Raw genomic sequence first — 22,584 nt, forward strand, 5'->3', positions numbered from 1 at the left:
AGTATGCAGTACTTCAGTCAGCCACTAGATGCTACATGTTCTATCTACTGTCAATGCATCCCGGAAGCTGTCGCTAACTAGTCAGATGCAATGAGTCAAAGTAATTTTTTAAATATTTAAGCAGGTGCCTGTGTATTTTCAATTCAATTTCTATTCAAGTTTCTCATTTTCATTATTTGTTTGTGAGTTAATTATTGCCAGAACGTGCTGCCGCTGAAAAACACTGTGGCGATGACACATGTTAGCTGTTACTTTTCTCAGCGCATTTGAGGATCAACCAATCACCGTTGAAGTTCCGTCATCGCTATATCACCTGATCTTATAAATGACAGATGGTCGGTACAGAATAAATAACTCGCTGTAAGCTCAGCATGGCTACTGATGTGGTCCAAAACACACTTATAAGGGCTTTGAAAGAACTGATCGGACTTGGTAGAACATCTTTGGAAAATGTAGAAAAAGACGTCTCCAAAGGTATCCTAAACAATTTCAAATTTTTAACGTACCTCCTTAACTGGTAACTTATGTGCAGTAGCCTATGTGTTTATGAATGCGTGTAACTTATGTACAGTATACACAGTGGGGTTCAAAAGTCAGAGTCTATGAAAATGTTTTGCATTTACTACTGTTGTTTAGGTGGTTCTTTGGAAGAAGTTGTCGATAAGAAAATTCGTCCTTTATTTGGTCTGATGTCAGCAGGCGCCAAGTTCTTTAACAGGTGTGTATATTTATCTTTAAACATTGCCATTGCGCATATTTTTTGTACTACAAAATGATAAACATTCCATTATATGAATATGTTTTCTTTCAGTCTGGGTGTGAAAAACCAAAAGGAAGCAGAACGTTTATGGGAACAGTATTTTCAGTGAGTATGGAAATATTCTTTGGAATACTTGATTGTAGTTGGTCCTGGCGTTCAGTGGTCAAATATTTTGAGCATATATAACGTCATGTGAAAAAGTTAGGACACCCTATTAAATTCCATGGTTTTCTGTATCAGGACATAATAAACAATTATCTGGTCCTTGGCAGGTCTTAATATTTGGAAAGTAAATCCTCAGATAAACATCATTACATGACATGTTCCACAGTGTCATTATTTATGTAAGAAAAGTACAGCCAAGAGGAAAAAGCCATGTGTGACAAAGTTAGGACACCCTATGAGTCAATTGCCTGTAGATCCACTTTTAGCAGCAATTACTTGAAGCATTCATTTTCTGTGTGACTTTATCAGTCTCTCACATTGTTCTGGAGGAATTTTGGACCACTCTTCTTTTCAACATAATGCCAGTTTATTGAGGTTTGTGGGCATTTGCTTATGCACAGCTCTCATTACAGAATTTGGGTCAGGATGAGCTCTGGACTTTGACTGGGCTTTTGCAACACCTTTATTCTTTTCTTTTCAGCTGTTCTCTTGTAGATTTCCTGGTGTGCTTGGGATCACTGTCCTGTTGCATGACCCAATTTTGGCCCAACTTTAGCCATCAGACTGATGTCCTGATGCCCTCACATTTGACTCTAGAATACTTTGATATACAGAGGAGTTCATGGCCGACTCAATGACTGTGAAGTGCCCAGGTCCTGTGGCTACAAAACAAGCCCAAAATGATCAGTCCCCCCCCCTGCATATTTGTCTTTTTCTATGAGGTCTTTGTTCTGATATGCTCTTTAGGTTTTCACCAAACTTGGCACTGTGTATTATGGCCAAACATCTCCACTTCGATCTCATCTGTTCAAAGGACATTAATCTAGAAGATGCAACTTTGCAGACCTAAACTGTGCTTTCTTTTGCCAAGCCTTCTAAACATGCAATTTTTGTCCCAAATTTTTCTAATGGTATTGAACCTGTAGAGTCTGAGGTGTAGTTCTTGGGTTGTCTGCCATTTCTCTGAGCATTACACGGTCTGATCTTGGGGTGAATTTTCTGGGACGTCCACTCCTGGAAGGAGAGGTGTCTTCCACTTGTGAATAAACTTCAAATTGTTTGGAAATGGCTGTATTACTCTTCTCAGATTGATGGCAGCAACAATTGCTTCTCTAAGATGATTTCTGATGTCTTACCAACTTGGCATTGTGTTAACACACACCTGAAGGCTCCAGACCAGCAAACAGCCAAAGCTTATGCTTTTATAGAGGCTCAAACTTACTGATGATCAGTTGAACAAAGGTATTTGATTAGCAGTGCTTGACTGTTATTTCCCCTCTTAATTCCAATGTTAATAGTAAGGGTGTCCTGACTTTGTCACACATGGCTTTTTCCATTTTGGCTTTATTTTTGTTCAATAAATGCTGACACGGTGTAATTTGTCATGTGTTGTTGTTCATCTGAGGTTTTATTTTCAAATTTTAAGACCAGCCAAGGACCAGGTTCTTTTGTGATGTCCTGATACGGAAAACCATGGAATTCAATAGGGTGTCCTAATTTTTTCACATAACTGTTTAACTGACCATGTGACCATCCTCACAATTCAATAATTATTAATCAGTAAAATTAATAAACACAATAAAGTATAGTCATTATTAAAAAAATCATTATTAAAAAAACACACCAATGCCATAATAATATATTGATTGACATAATAATATATTGATAATAATACTATTATTTTATTCCCAATTTAACAGAAACACTGAGGTTCGTGATAATGTTGAAGCCTTACTGCAACTGGAAGTAAGTAATATCATTTTTTTAATGTTTAATGTGCCCTAAAAGGACATGGGGATGGTATAAATAAATAAATGAGAGGAAAATAATATAATAATATTAATAATATAATAGGAAGATTCTATTATTATTGATACTTTTGCTTTCTTTTCACACACTTTTGCATTCCCCTGACAAAAAATTGAAGTTTGAAGTTTTTGAGTGAAGGAAAAACTTTCTTAATTTTTCCTCCCATCTCATATTTACGGTTAGGTGCTCCGCAGACTGTCGCTTTTCAAATGCTAAATTGTTTTAATGTGTTTGTGTTAGTAGGTAATATATTAAGTGTCTGTGTGAGAAGTTAAGTTTAATGAATGGATGTTTGTTTGACAGGTGGAATGGGATAGTTTTTTGAAGCGTCTGGATGTTCAGATCCAGATGAGCGACACAGTTCTCTCCCAGCGTCCTGCAGTCCAAACGCTCAGCTCAGATACACCGTTTATACATGTCCAAACTAAAGAGTAAGAAACACATAATATTATTACTATCCATAGTAATGGAAGCCACAATCCAGAACTGTTGACAAAGTACTTCTGATAACACAAAATGAAGACCTGCAGTTGCAACAGTTTATCACTCCACATTATGACTGTGATTACATCAGGGCCTCACTTATCAGGTTATACTGTATATTCAAAGTCTGTGAGATGTTTTTAAATGATTAGGGGTTTTACAATTGTTTTGCCAGTTCTGGATAGTAGCTTGAAATCAATTTCTAGCAGTTTTGTGCAGAAAGCTTATGTATGTCATGCCTTATGAGAATGATTGTTATATTACCTGGTTGAAATTCTTCTTCTACTTCTTCTTCTATAATTACACGTAACTCTATACATTTTTGAATTCGGAGGCAACAAACTGGATGCAGGATTGAAATTGAAATCATTATTACAGGGTATTCGATGCAATATGACATATTTCCAGAAATGTTGGAAGTAATATAATGTATATTAACTATATATACATTACCGTTCAAAGGTTTGGGGGCAATTTTTTTTTTTTTTTTTTTTTTTTTTTTTTAAGTTTCTTAAGATGTGGCCACATTCACAAAATTGAGCTAAAATTTTGTGGGGGGAAATGGTTTATTTCCCATTGTCACTGTAGTGACATGTTCCTTCACAAATCATTCTGAAATTCTGATTTGCTGCTCAAGAAACTTTTTTTTTTTATATTACAGTGCGTGCAGAATTATTAGGCAAGTTGATATTCTGGTCATATTTTTTTCCAAGCACATTTTACCAATTCCAAACCACATGAATCCTAATAACTACTATTGATTTTTGTATTTAATCGTTTATAAGTGATATATAATTGTCAGTGGAGGCTGGAAGTGAAAATGTTCTTATATTCAGGTGTGCATATTTATTTGCATATTATAAAATGAGCCAAAAAAGAGATTTAACTCAAGACTAAATGTCAGAAATTGTTAAATGTCCATGAGAAGAATGCAATACTAATGCAATACTAGAATTTGCAAAGTTAAGGCATGACCATTGGGGCAGCAAAATGTTTATTGGGTCAGCATGGTCAGAAAAAACAGGTGGAGAAGAAAAGACACATGTTAACTGCAAAAAAATAAGAGATTAAAGTGAAGAATTCGGTGTGAAACCATCAGGAACCATTTAGTCTCCAGCGCCACCATTTTCCAGAACTGCAACCTACCTGGAGTCTCCAGAATCTCTGGAAAATATCAGGTTCTCAGAGAGTTTGCTTGGGTAAAAATCCTAAAAAAAAATTACCCTCACTTAATAAAAATAACATGCTGAAGTGTTGTGCAATACATGAAGACAGTTTCTTTATAGGCTTTATAGACAGGTAAGTTGAGAGTGATTTTTGAAGGACTATATAAGAGGTTTTTCCCTTTTAGCCTTTATGGACAATTATATATTACTTATAAGAACGGTGCGTTATTGTACCAGCTAACAGCGAGTTGCCAAGAGGCACAAAATCACTTTCACAGACTTTCACATTAAATGTACCCTTCTGGTGGAATGACCTGCCCAGCTCAATCCGAACAGCTGAGTCCTTAGCCATCTTCAACTCTAACTGTAGCACCCTCTATTCTAATTCTATTTTTAAAAATTAAAACCTGCCCTTTTAGACTTATTCTCTATTAATTTACTTACTGCTTGTTTTCTTAAAAAACTAACTAACTAACACTAGCTTCTCTGTTCTTGTTGTATTCTATCTCTAATCTATACTAATTCTTATTTGAAATGGAAATCTTTTTTTTGCTGAACAGAGTAATAATTTCAAATGAAAACATAACTTTAGACCATTTTAGTCAATTTATTAACTGGTCAATTGGCCATGGTCTATTTTATGAATGGTGAATTAAATTTACTAAATACTAATAATTTACCACAGATGTTAGTTATTGAATGTCAGTAATTACTGGAAATAACTTAGTTTAGAGAAATATTTCTTATCAGTTAAAAGATGTATTGTATGTCAGGGACTAAATACACATATTTATTTATTTGTTTTTCATTTGTTGGAACTTCTTTGAATTGCAGTCAATTCCTCTTCATGTCATTCCAATTCAAATTCAATTCAACATCCTGTGGTTTGTGGCTATTTCAGTTCAAATTCCAACGCATGAATTGATCTTGCATGTGTGAATTGTAATATACTTTGTGGGTGTCCTGTACTCTTGTAGGAATGTGTCTCTGGATCAGTACTTGAAGAAAGGGGAGAATCTCCTCCTTGTGTTGCTTCGGCATTTTGGATGACAGCCGTGACGAGACCACCTGACTGAGCTGAAGGACAGCAAGGTAAGACAACCTGTCATTAAAGGAGATGAAAACTGCACAGCTGCAGTAGAGTCAGAAGCAGACCTCAGCCATTTCCAATTACGGGCAGTTGGAAAATCTCTTTTTTTGTTGAACCAGCTGTGGACTTGGCAAGGCAAAGTGTTGTGCTGCTTTTTTGTAGTGAATGTTCCATGTCAGCATCGCTGTGTTCTTAGAATCATCAACACTGTTTCTGGCTCTTTCTCATACAGGAACTTCTGGAAGCTCAGTCATTGCGGGTACTGGTGGTTTCGTATGGTTCTCTTGAAGGGGCTACGATCTGGCTTGATCAGACAGACTATGGATTTGACATGCTGTTGGATGCAGAGAGAGTGGTGAGGACTATTGACTGTGCAAAAACATTAGTCCTTCTTTGCTTAAAGGGTTAGTTCACCCAAAAATGAAAATTAGCCCATTATTTACTCACCCTACAGGCATCCTAGCTGTATATGACTTCCTTCTTTCAGACGAATCCAATCAGAGTTATACTAAAAATTATCCTGATATTTCCAAGCTTTAGAATTGCACGGGCGGGTGTTTATCTTTATCAGTCCAAAACAAGTCCAATAAAATACATCCATCTAAAATACCTTACGCGGCTCCGGGGAGTGAATAACGGCCTCCTGTAGCAAATCGATGCATTTGTGTAAGAAAATTATCCATATTTAAAACTTAAATCACTTTAATCTAGCTTGCGCCTTTCGGGCATAGGACTTCGGCGTTGCGCATGCGCCGGTGAGTCTCGCACAAACCAACGTTTGTTTACAGGAGCAAAGGAAGCAGAGTTTCCTTACTTTGGCAAAGGAAATTCAGTCTCCTCTTGACTTGTATCGAAATCCTCCAACATTTTTCCTTACAAATCCTCGTTTTCTACTTCTAATCTACGGCGTGTTTGTGTTTGTCACTTCTGAGCGACGCATGCGCAACGCTAACATCCTAGATTAATCGAGTGCAAACTTCACTAGATTAAAGTGAATTTTACAGTTTAAATATGGATATTTTTCATACAAAAACGCATAGATTTGCTTCAGGAGGCCTTCATTCACCCACCAGAGCAATGTGAGGCTCTTTTTATTGTAGATGGATGTGCTTTTTATTGGACTTCTTTTGACCTGTTGAAGAGAAAACACCCACCTATTGCCATGATAAAGCTTGTAAGAGCCAGGACATTTTTTAATATATCTCTGATTGGATGTGTCTGAAAGAATCAAGTCACATACACCTAGGATGGCTTGAGGGTAAATAAATAATTTCTAATTTTAATTTTTGGGTGAACAAACCCTTTAATCATTAAGTTGTGGAAGCTTGTTTCCGCCACTAAATACAAATTATAAAAGGTAATTGCACATTTTATTTCAAAATCTGCCTTTTTTCTAGTAATTGCTTTTTCTTTCTAAACTGCATGATATAAACTCAAAATTGATATAAAATTTAAATTCTTGTAATTGCTTTTTCTTTCTAAATTGCATGATATCAACTCAAAATTGTGAGTTACAATGTCACAATTACATGATATAAACTTGAAATTGTAAGAAAATAGACAGTTTGTATCTCACAATTCAGAATTTTCTTTCTTGCCAATTGCAAGTTTATATCTTGCAATTCTGACTTTATAATTCCCAATTGCAAGTTTATATCTCAATATTTTGATTGTTACTCACAATTGTGACTTTATATTACGCAGTTTTGAAAAAAAAAAGTCAGAATTGTGAGATTTAAACTCGCAATTGCAGAAAAAAGTCCCAATTGCAAGTTTATATCTCTCAGTTCTGACTTTATTTCTTGCGATAACGAGTTTACATCTTGCAATTCTGAGAAAAAAGTCAGAATTGCGAGTTTCTATCTTGCAATTCTAAAGGAAAAAGTCTGAATTGTGAAATGTAAACTCGCAATAGTAAGAAAAAAAGCCAGAATTGTGAGATAAAAAAGTCACAATTACCTCTTTATCCTTTATTCATTGGTGGACTTCCACATAAGATCATTATTGTTAATGGTTTAAAAAAATCTTATTTGTTAAGCATTTTAGAATTTTTTCCCAGTGTAGTATATAAATGTATTTAACTTTCTAGGTGTTTTTGTTTTTTGTGTTTTGTTGTTGTTGTTGTATGTCCAGAATTGGTTAACCCCTTAGCATTCCAACCTTCCAGTCATAGAATTCTGACTTTATTTCTCGCAATTGTGTTTATATCCCACAATTCTGACTGTATAATTTGCAATTGTGCTCACAGTTCTGAGGAAAAAAAAAGATAAAAGAGATAAAAAGTCGCTATTACCTTTTTAATTTTTATTCAATGGTGGAAACAGGCTTCCATACAGCTCTGTGTAGTTGACCTTGACAGTAGTTTAATATTGATCATATGTGTAGATGTGTACTGATTGGTCTGTTTATGACGGGTCACAGGTGTATCAAGCATTCAGTCTGGGTTCATCCATCAGCAAAGTGATGAAGTTTAAGTTAATGCTCCACTACTCTGAAATTCTGGTGAACCGACAGTTACCCGATGTGCCACCTCAGTTCATCGGTGATCTCTTTCAGGTGACATTCAAACATTTATTCACAATAGTAAACACAGAATAAAAAAAATAGTATGCTGACTAGGACATGAGTTGGATTTCTTATTAAGAGTTTGTTATTACCCAGATTTTATGGCATAAGGGCAGTAAAAAAGAAGGATGTCAGACTGCATATAGGGCCAGTTACACAACAAAAGTATCATAAATTCCACTTCTTCAGCTCAAATCACGCAACAAAACTGTATTATGCAGGCTGGCCTAGTTATGCAGTAGAATTTAGACATAGTAATGTATATTTCCACAAATAAGATGATTAAATTTTAATCAACAAAAACATAAGTGTGACCTAGTTATGATTTTACCCTGTTTTAAAATGTACCCAAGAAACAAGATAGTTTGAATCCTTACTACAGCATGGCCAAGACAAGTAGCTAGATAAATAATTCTGTTATAGTTTTTGTACATTTTGTGTATTTATTGTTTATTGCCATTAAATTGCATAAATCAGCGCTTAAACTGCATTTAGATTGCATTTAGGGTTGCAGAAATTATAAACCTAATGTAAAATCAATAGAAAACAGCTGATCTAGTGTTTCATTTGACATCCTGAGGTAAACCATCAGGATTTTCTGACAGTTATACTACTACTTTTTACTGGCGATTTGTTGAATGAGAAGACAAATGATTTTAAGAGACTTGTGCTATTTGTGGAAAGTGCCAAGTCCATAAAAACAAATTCCAAACATTACATAATACTGATAGAATAAACATTTGTCTCCCTGTAGTCTAGGACTCTTGAAAATGGATTAAAAGCCCTCTCTCTCTGTCTCTCTCAGATGGGTGGTGATTTTGTGCTGGACCAGGATGGTAAAGTGATATTTTCCTACCGGTGTAAAAGCCCTATGGACAGACCATCAGTTACACAGATTCTGGCTGCCGTCTCTGCTCATTCTTAGCGTTCCTTGAGAAGTCCAGGAGAAAAGGTCTTTTATGTCTTGTCTTTCTAGTATGCTAAACTGCTTGACTTACTTCCTTGCCGTCCTGATAAGAAGTTTCAGTTCCTGAAAAGCTATAGTCATTCATATTCATGCCAGACTTAGAATTTATTCTTCCGTTTATAACGATGGCCAAAAAAAAGTTGGTAAAATTAGCCATTCCAGACCCTCAATTTGGCATGGAGGAGGTCTGTTGTTTGCCAATGCAAATTTTGGCCTGAATGGGTGATGGCTGTAAAATGTCAAAATGGGAAGCTACTGTATTACTATGAGACTTTTACCAAAGGAAACAGACAAAAATATAATTTCAGGATATTTAGGACACTACGTCCTATTAGTGTATGTTAGTATTTGTGAAGACACCGTCACTGACTTTAGGCCTTTAATGTGTTGCTATAGGTTGGCTCTACAGATAGACAGCTCCCCCAGAGGTTGTATGGATGAAGATCTGACTCAAACTCATACACTTATGAAGAGTCATTTCTGATGGGCATTTACACCCTCTGGTCAACACAGCTTCTCATCTGTTGAGTTACAGTTGCACAGACCTGTCTGACCTCTATATAACACAATAACCAATGTCTTAATTAAATGAAATCACATTATTAACTTATTAATTTTTTTACATATATTTTACAATTACTATTCAAGACATATGAAATGTGAAATAATCATATTAAACTGTTTAATCACTATTTACTGTAAAGGGTATATGTTTACAAAAACAAATAAAATGTCTAACTGATTTATTATAAAAATAGGTTTGAAATATCTTTGATTATTGAAATCCACATTGAATAAAGAGCTGAATAAGACTGGACTTTTATCCACTTTTCAGCGTAGCTCAAGAGTCTTGTTTCACTTTAAACCTGCTTCAGTAGTTGCCAAGTGATTCTAGCTTTAAAAACAAATATAGGGTTGAAACAACAAGCCATGATTCTAAAGAACTTAAGAACAATAAAGAACAAAAAGAAAACAAATTTCTGTTACAGTTTTGAACACATGTCTAAAAAAGATGTAATGTCAGAACCAGGGCACATGCAGACCACCATGGAATGATACAAACATTAAACATCAAGAAGATTAAATTATTTATTGTATTTCAGTATGTATTTGTCCATGGTCTTCAAACCTTTGTTATTACAAATATTTCCAGCACTGGCTTTAAGATCCCATGAATATTGGTGTTTTGTGGCATTTTTGTCTATTAGCTTTAAAGCCTTCTACAGTATAGGCAGTTGTATTTTTTGTAAAGTTGGTTAAATTTGAGCAGATGTACGCTTTTTTAAAACATACAGTATTTCTCTTCTCCAAAATACGATCCCTCTGGAGAATCCTATCCCCCTTTCTCAAAGCCTGTTCAAATGTGCTATCTTGAGCTAGTAGGCTAACTACTTTGCTTGCTAACTGAAAATACTAAGAAAGACAGATACATGTGATATGTATTTTAAAAGGCATAAACATTTTCATGAACACACAGTAAAATGATGTGAGGCAGCACATAAACATTTGTCTCAACCAATGGAATTGCTTTGGGATTCAACAAGGCAGGAGGTTAAGCCCTACATACATCTTGCTCCAATGTCCTGTTTCAATATGACAACAAAACTGTCAACAGAACAAAAAAAAAAAAACATTTGATGGGTTCATTAAATTCACTGGCCCTAATTGTACATGTGCGACAACTGTTTTTTTTTTTAAAGTTAATAGCTGCTCTTAATGAAAAATGAAAAATTCTTAATTACAACCCTGTTGAAAAAAACACAATATAATGGTTAGGTATGTTTTGAAGCATGGCTGCTGGTTTGAGCTGGTCCTGAGCAGAAGCTAGTTGCTTAGGACCAGCACATGACCAACTAAGAACCAGCTTAAACCAGCTCATGACCAGCTTAAGGACCAGCTCAAACCAGCAGTCATGCTTCAAAGCATACCTAACCAGCATATGCCGTTTTTTTCAACAGGGAAGCCATTTAGAAATCAATCAAACATCAAACTCGCACAGATAGTACATGCGTCTTTCACAGTAGGTGTCCCACCAGTCTCCGTCATCTGAGGACATGGCTACACAGTTCTCTCGTTTCCCACCATCTGGCTGGCTTGACAGGAAGTGCTTCCTCCATTGGAAGTAAGTGACACGAGTTGTGTCGTCAAATAGATAGAGCCCTTCAGAGCGCTCGTCATTGATACCAAGCCACACAGGCCAGTTTCCGTGGAATACTGATTTCACATATTCGGCCAAACCTTCCTGCTCCTTGCGATCTCGTGGCATAGCCATGCGTCCTCCCCGCTCCTGACACTTCTTGGATGCATCTGTGTAGGTCTCATACACACGGTATGCCAGGAAGCATTTGTAACCCATTTTATGGCCTTTCTGGCAGCCTGGAACCACAAAGTCATTTTCATTATACATTTAATAACATACAGAACAGAAGTTTAACGTTTGTATCAAGTACTTTGATGTCACCTTAAAGGAGTTGTTTACTGAATTAATGTGTTCCTCTAAAACCTTCATTTCTTTTTTGACTGAAGAAAGGAAGACATGAACATCTTGGATAACATAGGGGTGAGTAAATTATCAGGAAATTTTTATTATGGAAGTGAACTAATCCTTTAAGATTTGCCCAAGTACTACATATTCCTGTACCAACAACAGTTCCTGTCCTGGAACATTACTATTAAACAGTCCAAAGTTTCTTTAGACATTAGGTCCTAATCAAAAGATCAGAACCAGCATACGCAGCATGTACGTTTTTTCTCTATAACGTTCAAATTTCAATTAGGGATTGGCATTAGGAGTTTTGTTTTGGAAAATATGGGAATAAGCATACAGTTTAGGTAAGGATTAAAATTTGACAACTAGGTATAACGTTGGGAGTAACGTGTAGGGTAGGAAATTGGAGTTAAGTTTGAAGGTTAGATGGTGTTGGGAATAAAGGACAACATTTAGAAATGAAGATTAAGGGTCAAGGTTTAAACAGGTTGGAGTTAGATTTTTAAGTCTGGAAGTCCAAGGCTTGAAGGTTCAGAGAGTTAGTATTGGGTTAGATCAAGGGTGTCCTGTTCCTGGTGATACACCTTTCAGCAGAGTTTAGCTCTAGCCCTGAACACACCTGAACCTGCCAATCAAGATCTTCAGGATCAATAGAATCTTCCAGGCAAGTGTGCTTGAATAAAACTCTGCAGGAAATTGGCCCTCCCGGAGCAGGATTGGACCCCTTATTAGATGGGGGCTGGGGAGGATCAATGGCAGGGTTAAGGCCCCAGTGTACTCGGAGCAAAGTTCTTTGCTGTTTTTTGTTTAGGGTTAAAAAGAAGTTTCAAATACCTTTGCAACAGAAAAAATGTCAACATTCCGAACTGCCTACGCTGTTGGAATCTGTGTTTAGGTGAATATGTAAATATGTTCTGCATGCTTTTCTCTCAGTACCAAGATAAACACAAAATGAAAATGACAGCGGTGATAAATCAGCCGTTAAGAGATCATCTAATCATAGCGATGTGGATATATTTGCACAAACTCTCCAGTGTGTTCATGTTTTTACTTGAGTCTGACCTGGACTGACTGTACAGAAGAAATAAATCGGAGAGAATTTCCACGTCAAAGACTGAAGCCTAGAGCACACCTTCCTATTATGTAGTTGGACCAATAGTTGTTCGAAGGTGTTTATCAGCCAGAGCAAACTTTTCCAAAGAGTTTGCCTTGGCAAGTTGTTTCGAACACCTGAAATGAACTCCAGAAGAAATCTGTTTTGGCTTCATTTTGTTTGAAATTACATTGCACCAGTTTGTTCTTCGGTTTTGCTTAAAGTATATTGGGGACTAGAGGGGGTTAGAGTTCAGGGTTATGGTAAGAAATAGAAAGTCAGATTTCAGAGTGGAAGGGGTTGAAAGAATAGGAATTGTATAACATAAATTTGAAGGTTGCGGGTGAAGTTTAGGACTGGGAAATTAGCGCTAAGGTTAGGGTTAGTTCAAGAGGTTAAGTTCTTATTAAACAACGATTTTGCTCTGATTTTAGAGATAGGTTTGGATAGCCCTTCCTAACACATCACTCCCACGGACCACCCACACCCGGTCGTTCGCCAGGAAACAAAAGCTGTGTTAACAATTTTCGGGTGTAACCGAGATGGTTCTACTCCCCTTACTTGTTCCAAGCGGGATTCAAACTGGCGTTTCTGGCATGGGAGGCAGGTGCACTAACAAGGACACTAAAGACTGCAGCCTCTAGCATCAGTTGCTAGTGCGCCTCTTGAGATCAGAGGAATGTTGTTTACCTGGAATTGCTTCAGTGGAGCAACTGATTGCTTGATTGGGGCAGTCGTGGCCTAATGGTTAGAGAGTCTGACTTGTAACCAGAAGGTTGCGTGTTTGAGTCTCAGGTCTCAGCTCTCCACCCTCAATACTACATCTGAGGTGAGACCCTTGATCAAGACACCAAACCCCCAACTGCTCCCCAGGTGCCGCAACATTGGCTGCCCACTGCTCCAGGTCTGTGTGTTTACTACTGTGTGTGTGCACTTGGATGGGTTAAATGCAGAGCACAAATTCCGAGTATGGGTCACCATACTTGGCCACACGTCAGTAGTCGTTGGCCAACTTCAGTGGCTATAGAGCCCCTATGTTGTTAGGCAATGATCTGGCTAAGACTAGGATTGAGATTGGGATGGATTTATGACTATAACTTGACATTGTTCCAGGTCCAACAAAGGGTGTTGATTCCACTTGTCCTTCCTCTGCGCACACACACCATGAACATACACCTGGAGGAGTGGGCAGCCATTTTTGTTGCGGCGGTATTGAAGGTGGAAGAGAGTGCTGGTCATTCCCCCACCTACAACTACTGCTGATACCGAAACTCTAACCCATGACCTTTCAGTTAAAAGTCTGACTCTCTAACCATTAGGCCACGACTGCCCCAACATGGGGTTTAACTTGAGATATTACCCTTGAAATAAACTGTCACCATTTTACTATATAGTTGGTAAACTCCTCATTAGTGAAAGCATGGATTCTTTAATTGATTTCCCACTGACTACAATGCCCTTTATAGACCACAACTATGAAGTAAAGAAAGTAGAGAAGCCACTAACCCTCTAGTCGTCCGATCTCTTTGCGATTGTCCTTGCAGTAGGACGAGACTTCTTGAATGGCATCCTCAGTGTCGCCTAATCTATTCTCAAATCGTGACATTCTTTCCAACAGTTGTGTAACTTTAATGTCCAATGTGTAATGTCCCACATTAAGCTTGTGGATAGCCTGATCCATCGCTGCCAGTCTAGACACTGCAAAAATGTATGAATAGACAAATGTGAATTAAGTCTTTCATTAGTCAGCTATGCTGCTGCATACTAGTGAATGAATAGAAGTATTAAGAAACAGCGAAGGGTTGTGTAGGGGGAAGGGTTGACAAGGTAGCTGATGATATAGATTGTCTGGATTCTTGAATAGCAGCTTTTTTAGCTTTTTTTTTAATCAGCCACGTTCACACTGACAGTTTTTGGGATTGACAACCGCATTTTCTTACAGGTGTGAGTCTCGAAATGTCCCATTCACACAGCAGATTACAGTAGCGTCTGGAATACTGTCTGTATAAACGTGCAACGGGAGTCCAGCCCGTATTCCTTACCAGTAATCATAGCAACAGTGACTAAAGTAATATCAAAGATGGCGACGTCCATAAAACTGAAAGTTTTATCACTCTCTGACATGACAAGAGTTCAGTCGAGCCACAAGTTTATCCATCAAATGTTCATTAACCGACAGCAGCTTTTATAGTTGGGTGGAAAGCGGAGCATTTGAGTCATGTCACAAAACACAAAACTGACGGTAGTGGCTCCGGTGGAAACTGGATATAAAACTTTCAGACGATAAATAGCTAATTTATTTGTCACTGTAAGTTACCAAAACCACACATGAAAGCACACAATACACGGTACACGCAAGTTTGTGCAGCAGAGCGGCTCACTCGTACTGAATGACGGATGACTAGTTGTCCGGTCTTGTTCCGTTCACACAGCAAGTGCGTTCCAAAAATGCGGTTGTCGGTCCTGAAAATTTACGGGTGTGAGTTCGGTTATAGAATGTGGTTGTCACACCCGTAAGTAACCGTACAGTGTGTGAACGCAACCGTATTAAGGACTCAAATATGATATTGACAACTGTATTATGCTGCTGTGTGAACATGGGCTTACTGAGTTCATCATAACACTAAAGTTGCATAATGTCATTTGCATACAGATTATTAAACATAACCATACTACAAGCCTTCATGTCATGTCAGGACAAACACCTTCATTTGTGCAAGCAAAGACACGGGTGTTATTGCAAGTACAATATATGCAAATATACAGTTGTGGCCAAAAGTTTTGAGAATTACATAAATATTGGAAATTGGAAAAGTTGGTGCTTAAGTTTTTATAATAGCAATTTGCATATACTCCAGAATGTTATGCAGAGTGATCAGATGAATTGCATAGTCCTTCTTTGCCATGAAAATTAACTTAATCCCGAAAAAAACTTTCCACTGCATTGTTAAGAAGGCTTCAGGGCGTCCAAGAAAGTCCAGCAAGCGCCAGGATCGTCTCCTAAAGAGGATTTAGCTGCGGGATCGGCGTGCCACCAGTGCAGAGCTTGCTCGGGAATGGCAGCAGGCAGGTGTGAGCGCATCTGCAAGCACAGTGAGGCGAAGACTTTTGGAAGATGGCCTGGTGTCAAGAAGGGCAGCAAAGAAGCCACTTCTCTCCAAAAAAAACATCAGGGACAGATTGATCTTCTGCAAAAAGTATGGTGAATGGACTGCTGAGGACTGGGGCAAAGTCATATTCTCGGATGAAGCCTCTTTCCGAATGTTTGGGGCATCTGGAAAAAGGCTTGTCCGGAGAAGAAAAGGTGAGCGCTACCATCAGTCCTGTGTCATGCCAACAGTAAAGCATCCTGAGACCATTCATGTGTGGGGTTGCTTCTCATCCAAGGGAGCGGGCTCACTCACAATTTTGCCCCAAAACACAGCCATGAATAAAGAATGGTACCAAAACACCCTCCAACAGCAACTTCTTCCAACAACAGTTTGGTGAAGAACAATGCATGTTCCAGCACAATGGAGCACAGTGCCATAAGGCAAAAGTGATAACTAAGTGGCTCGGGGACTAAAACGTTGAAAATTTGGGTCCATTGCCTGGAAACTCCCCAGATCTTAATCCCATTAAGAACTTGTGGTCAATCCTCAAGAGGCGGGTGGACAAACAAAAACCCACTAATTCTGACAAACTCCAAGAAGTGATTATGAAAGAATGGGTTGCTATCAGTCAGGATTTGGTCAGGAAGTTGATTGAGAGCATGCCCAGTCGAATTGCAGAGGTCCTGAAAAAGAAGGGCCAACACTGCAAATACTGACTCTTACATAAATGTCATGTAATTGTCGATAAAAGCCTTTGAAACGTATGAAATGCTTGTAATTATATTTCAGTACATCACAGAAACAACTGAAACAAAGATCTAAAAGCAGTTGAGCAGCAAACTTTGTGAAAACTAATATTTGTGTCATTCTCAAAACTTTTGGCCACGACTGTACATTCCGTTGGATTGGTTTTGGCTTGCTTTTTTGGCACTTGAGATGGAAGTAGGTAGGTAAAGTGAGTGTTTGGTTAACGCACGGATGTAGTTGTAAGTGCTCTCCATTTCAGAGATGGCAGTGGTGGGTTCAGGTTCTATGATGTCAGGAGTGTCCCCTCGCCCTAAAATCATCTCCTCATTGAAAACTCTCGCCTGTAGAATTAAACAACAGAAGTGACATCAAAACCAGACTTAAGGCTGGAATGCCCCAATTTACTAGTTGCCAAAATTCAGAGCCATTCTACAGATTTCAATATGATGACCACAGACTTTGATTTCTTTAGCCTCAGACTATGAATCCATTTAGTGGCAGGATATCAAGTTGATTGTAGAACAAATGTGACTCTGGACTACAAAACCAGTCTTAAGTAGCACAGGTAAATTTGTAGCAATAGCCAAAAAAAGATGGATCAAAATGATCAACTTTTCTTTTATGCCAAAAATAATTAGGATATTAAGTAAAGATCATGTTCGGTGAAGATATTTTCTGTTTAAGATAATTTCCTACTGTAAATATATCAAAACTTATTTTTTGATTAGCAATATGCATTGCTAAGAAGTTCAATTGGACAACATTAAAAAAAAAAATTGCACCCTCCAGATTTTCAAAAAGTTGAATCTCAGCCAAATATTGTCCCAACAAACCATACATCAATGGAAAGCTTATTCAGCTTTCAGATTATGTATAAATTCCAGTTCAAAAACAAAATTGACACTTATGACGGGTTTGGTCCAGGGTCACAAATAATGTTTTCATTTCTCCTAGCAACTAGCGACATGTTGAGTTTGTTGTGTTCGGAACAAGGTAGTGGCCTTTAGTCATAAAGTGTATGATGCCCAGTTTTCCTCTGTAACCATTTACAACATAGCCAAATGTATGATGGCTAGTGGTTTGAAATCTGTTCAGATTTTAAAAGTCACGTAATTTATTCCAGCCTTTACCCGATACAGAATACACATGTACAACCACATTGGATGCCATGGCGAGTTACTTAATGGTACTTAAGTAATGTGATTGCTAAGGATGTTTTGTAACAACCAGAAATTAATGACATTTGCTCCCACTTTATAATATCTTCATCATTCTAAAGCAATACAGTAATCCCAAGTAGAACACGATACAGTGATAGCACCATATGATAATACCCCGGTATTTTGACTTATTGCAAAGCAGTTACATAATACTCCAAGGCACTATTCTATTAGCATAATGTTAGGTTTTCAAGACTTAATACAAAATTGTGTTTATATATTAAGCTATTTTCAAAGAAAACGTCAGCATTAAACAGTAAATGGATAATTTCTCACAAAATAAATCTGGAATCTTAACCTGAGACAGATCAGCTGTTGTGATGGCCGGTCTCGTGGTGTTCTCGCCAGAGTAACAGGAAGACGGAGCGCTGAAGCCCACTAGAGCTGCCAGAATCACTGTTAGACTCATCTCCACTTGAAGTCACTTCACTTCATAAATCCCTTTCTTCTTTTCAGCCAGCTCTCTGTTCTACTGTATGTATACACAACTCCTGATGTTCATTCAACAGCAACCTCCTCTCCTCCTTTCACATCGCTTTCAACCTACTCTAGCTTTGTCTCGCTGTATCATTCACCTCTATACAGCTCTGTTTTGTTTTAGCCTCCTCCCTCTCTGCAGCTGTCGGACACTTTTCCTCCTCCTTTCACCTTGTCTGAAAGATTCTTTTTTTCATTCCCTCTCTCTCTCCCTCTTTCTGTTTTCTTTCTTTTAGCTGCTTCTTCCTCTGAGTTTTATACCCAAACACAGGATTTTTTTCTTTCCTCCCACTTCCATTCTTTGTGCTAACATAGCAGTTTTACTGACACAGCTCTTTCTCCCTCGTTCATAAACATTTAAATAGATGTGCATTTGCTTTCCCAAGACTCAGCTTTCTGTGAAGTTTTTATGCTTTTGTCCCCTGGGAACATGCTGTTCTGTAGAAGTCAATAGTGGCCGAATGACAGGAAAATGATGAACGTCTCATTACCAGCTGAGTTCTGTCTCCACACATGGAAGGAATTTGGACTTCTCTTCCTCTGAACAGGACAGTTCTCTCTTTCTTTCTTACTTCCTCTGGAGGAGATTTTGGAAGGGAGTTAGATCTAAGAATGGAGGTTTGCCCAAAAGAATCCAGTTCATTACATAACAAAGTCGAACTAAGCAAATCTCTCCCAGATGACTGTGTCTAGACTTTATACGGAACAAGAAACAGATAAACAGATTAGATTTCTACCTTTGACAAATAACAATTAGAAAGAACTCCACAACCATGGATGTCGACTGTTGTTAGACTGATCTAATCCACCTATCAACTGAACTGAATAATAATTCAGATTTATACAACAGTTTATTCTGGTTCTCAAATTTTAGAGTGATATCAGAACTCCAACAGCCATTTCACAGTTTGTAATCGTATCGCATGCGGTAGGCCTACTTCTTACAGTGAGTGTCATAGCGGACGCCCAAATCAGTATAATTTTATAACTAATACTGTTTTTGTGTCACGGAATGTAGTTTTAAGAGGTTTTCAGGTGAGAATTTACTTGTTTATAGTTCAAATGTACAGTCTGTTAAAAAAAAGAAAAAAAAAAAAGAAAAAAGTTTGTTCACCCGAGAGCGCCTCACCTCGGCCAGATCTTTTAGAATTTACCACTGGTTCTTAATGTCTGTATAGTGGTTAAACATGAGATATAATTCATTTTGGGTAAATCTAATGGGTAGTCTTTGGTCTCAATAATCTATAATTTGTTCCAGAGCAAATAGTTTTGGCAAAATCTCATCATGTTTGTGTAAAATCAATGCTGTATATCAGAGCACTGTCTTTGTACTTTTGACTAAAATGCCTAGCAGCGTTTATAATGGCTGTTGTTGTTGTTTATTAAATATTATTATTCAATAAATAACTATTTTGTATAAAGAAGTAGTATTTAAAAGTGTTTAGTATTGAGAAGCGGTGTTTGTATTTGTGATGGTGATTTTAGTTACATTGTTCCACCACTAGATGGCAACAAGAGTCAGCAGTAAAGACTTTTAGACTGAAAAACAAATGTGGTTCAAAACGGAAGTTTTTTTATTTTCAACAACAGCTTGACAGCTAACAAATGCACTGAGCAGCGCTGTCTTCGGAAATCACTCTTAACAGATGAAACGATATTAGGACAAAGATAACGCTTTCCTCAGCGAACATTTATACTAATGTTTCATCTTGAATATGAAGAATGAATGCTGTGTCAGATGCAGGTAATCTTGATTGCTCAGTCCACCTCTCTCTCATAATACTCGTTTCCATTACAGATTTGCGCAAAACTTTGTCGATATTTTATAAATGTCGATTAAAAAGTATTGCGAAATGACGCCATTTCTATTAACCGATGTTATGCGACTAAAACATATTTTTTCCTCTCGCGATAAGTCATGGCAATGTATTTCTGAGGGATTTTGGCTATATTTAATCGAATGTGACCTGTAAATGTGGAAAAAAAACGTTTCCATTGCTGTTTTGTGAAATATTCCTTTTTCGAATTGCCTGAAAAACCACCTCATGCGAGCGTAAAAACTTTTTCTGCGATATATGGGAGTTTTTGCGCAATTGAAGCGTTTCCATTAGGCGTATTTGCAAATTCGCAATTTCCATTTGCGCAATTTAAAGGGTAATGGAAACACAGCTAGTGTTCCATTTAAAGATGCAAATTTAACTTTGCGCAAAACTGGAATCTCGCATATTCCATCCGAGTCAAAGAGATTAAATTGATCACTTCCTGATAAACTGCCACTAAATATCACTAATAAAAGTAGGAAAAGCCACTGAATATAATAATTTTTCATATTACTTATTCCTCAGAGCGAGCAGACGACACACAATAAATGCGATCATTGCTTTTGGAGGTGGAGGGCTGTTTGGGAACGCAGTCGTGTAAGACAGTTATACAGAAATACTTTAATGACAGACATTCCTCAGGCATTTCAGAATGATCAAATATGTGACCCTGGACCACAGAACCAGTCTTAAGTCGCTGGGGTATATTTGTAGCAATAGCCAAAAATACATTGTATGGGTCAAAATTATTGATTTTTCTTTTATGTCAAAAATCATTAGGAAATTAAGTAAAGATCATGTTACATTAAGATTTTTTGTAAAATTCCTACTGTAAACCTATCAAAATGTAATTTTTGATTAGTAATATGCATTGTTAAGAACTTAATTTGGACATCTTTAAAGGTGATTTTCTCAGTATTTTGATTTTTTTGCACCCTTAGATTCCAGATTTTCAAATAGATGTATCTCGGCCAAATATTGTCCTATCCTAACAAACTATACATCAATAGAAAGCTTATTTATTGAGCATTCATATGATGTATATATCTCAGTTTTGTAAAATTTAACCTTATGACTGGTTTTGTGGTCCAGGGTCACATATATCCTGTCCCATTGTGCAACGTCACATGACTTTTTTGATTTGCATGATGGAATTTAGTTGGTAAATGTGTTTTGATCATAGCTTATACGCATGTTTCCTTATCGGATAAAAAGTTAATCTTACTCAGTTGTGCAGTTTTTAAATTTATGCGCATCGTTTCCATCCAATGTTTTTTATGCGATATTCCAAAATGCGCATAAAAATAGGTGGATGAAAACACAGGTAATGAAGCAACTCAACAGTAGGCGCTTTTCCAATACAGATTTTCGCAAAACTTAATGTTGATTAAAAAGTTTTGCGAAATGACTGTTTCCATTTAACCGATGTTATGTGACTAAAACGTAATTTTTTCCTCTTGCGATAAATCATGGCAATAGATTTTTGTGTGATTTTTAACTATATTTAATCGAATGTGACCTGTAAATGTGAAAAAAAGTTTCCATTGCTGTTTTGCAAAATATTCCTTTTTCGAATTGCCTGAAAGACCACCTCATCCGAGCATAAAAACTTTTTTGCGATATATGGGAGTTTTTGTGCAATTGATGCATTTCCATTAGGCGTATTTTCAATTCGCAATTTAATTTTGCGCAATTTAAGGGGTAATGGAAACGCAGCTATTCTTTTCTTACTAGTTCTAAATAGGGGTGGGAGAAAAAATCGATTCTCCGATGCATCGCGATTCTCTCTTCAACGATTCTGAATCGATTCCTAATATTTCAGAATCGATCCTGAGCTTGTTTTTTTTTTTTCGCATATGGCACGTGTGCGCGCTAGAGACGCTGCCGGCTTCATTGCACAGCATTTGCACTGTGAGACTCGTGCGCACTGCTTGACATTGATTGCTTCCACCCGCCATGTTTTACTTAAGTTATGCTTTCATTTCTGCCGTCTGGAATGCAGTACTATTAGATGCACTGACAGACTTTCGCGTGCGCGTGTTTGTTCGTCCTAAAGCTCGATTGCAGATGCGGTTAAATGCACTTGCGTTTTCAAATAGTTTTAAACGAAACTGTACATACAGTCAGTTATGTTTTCAGAGCAGGACAAAACATCTGATATATCGAAATAGATCTGTGCATCAGTGGCGTTCCGTCCATATACTGTAAGCTGCTAATGCTCCGCATACCCAGGCTGTCAGAGAGACTGCGTTCACGTGTTAAATAATATAAACATGCTTATAAATTGATCCCTTATTTGAGATTGAATCTTCCGGGCAAGCAGATTCTCCGCATCTTCCTCGACTCCTCAGAATTGATGCGCATTCTCTGTTTTTCTGTCATGCGCATGACTTTATTCGCGGGGTAAGCTGTCCGCGAAGCGCTCGCCCAAGCGGAAAAACGCGCTGTTGCTGCCAGATCCTGATTGCCGAAAATCATATTGTGTTTGATGCAAAACTTACTCGACTAAATCAAATGAAAAACAAAAACAAAAAACATCCTAACTGTATATTATCATAATTTCTCAACAATTCAAAATGTGAAAGTCCACTTAAAAAAATAGCCTATATAAAATGTCTATATTTTTTAAAATAATAATAAAC

General features: G+C 37.4%; 2 protein-coding genes across 2 annotated transcripts; one reads left to right on the plus strand and one right to left on the minus strand.

The window, feature by feature from the left end:
• Positions 1-337: 337 nt before the first annotated feature.
• selenol (selenoprotein L) lies at positions 338-10,698 on the plus strand. Its single transcript, XM_073816510.1, has 10 exons — positions 338-474; positions 637-718; positions 812-865; positions 2,626-2,671; positions 3,038-3,165; positions 5,361-5,475; positions 5,706-5,828; positions 7,895-8,029; positions 8,844-8,990; positions 9,402-10,698. The coding sequence occupies exons 1-9, from the start codon at positions 372-374 to the stop codon at positions 8,961-8,963; spliced, it is 906 nt and encodes a 301-aa protein (XP_073672611.1). The 5' UTR covers positions 338-371; the 3' UTR covers positions 8,964-8,990; positions 9,402-10,698.
• clec11a (C-type lectin domain containing 11A) lies at positions 10,081-18,357 on the minus strand. The gene is made up of 4 exons (XM_073816511.1): positions 17,944-18,357; positions 16,655-16,766; positions 14,093-14,284; positions 10,081-11,381 (listed from the first exon to the last, which is right to left on the minus strand). The coding sequence occupies exons 1-4, from the start codon at positions 18,052-18,054 to the stop codon at positions 10,984-10,986; spliced, it is 813 nt and encodes a 270-aa protein (XP_073672612.1). The 5' UTR covers positions 18,055-18,357; the 3' UTR covers positions 10,081-10,983.
• Between the last annotated feature and the right edge of the window lie 4,227 nt (positions 18,358-22,584).

Source organism: Garra rufa, chromosome 13 (assembly GCF_049309525.1).
Source record: "Garra rufa chromosome 13, GarRuf1.0, whole genome shotgun sequence".
NCBI classification, from domain to species: Eukaryota; Metazoa; Chordata; class Actinopteri; order Cypriniformes; family Cyprinidae; genus Garra; species Garra rufa.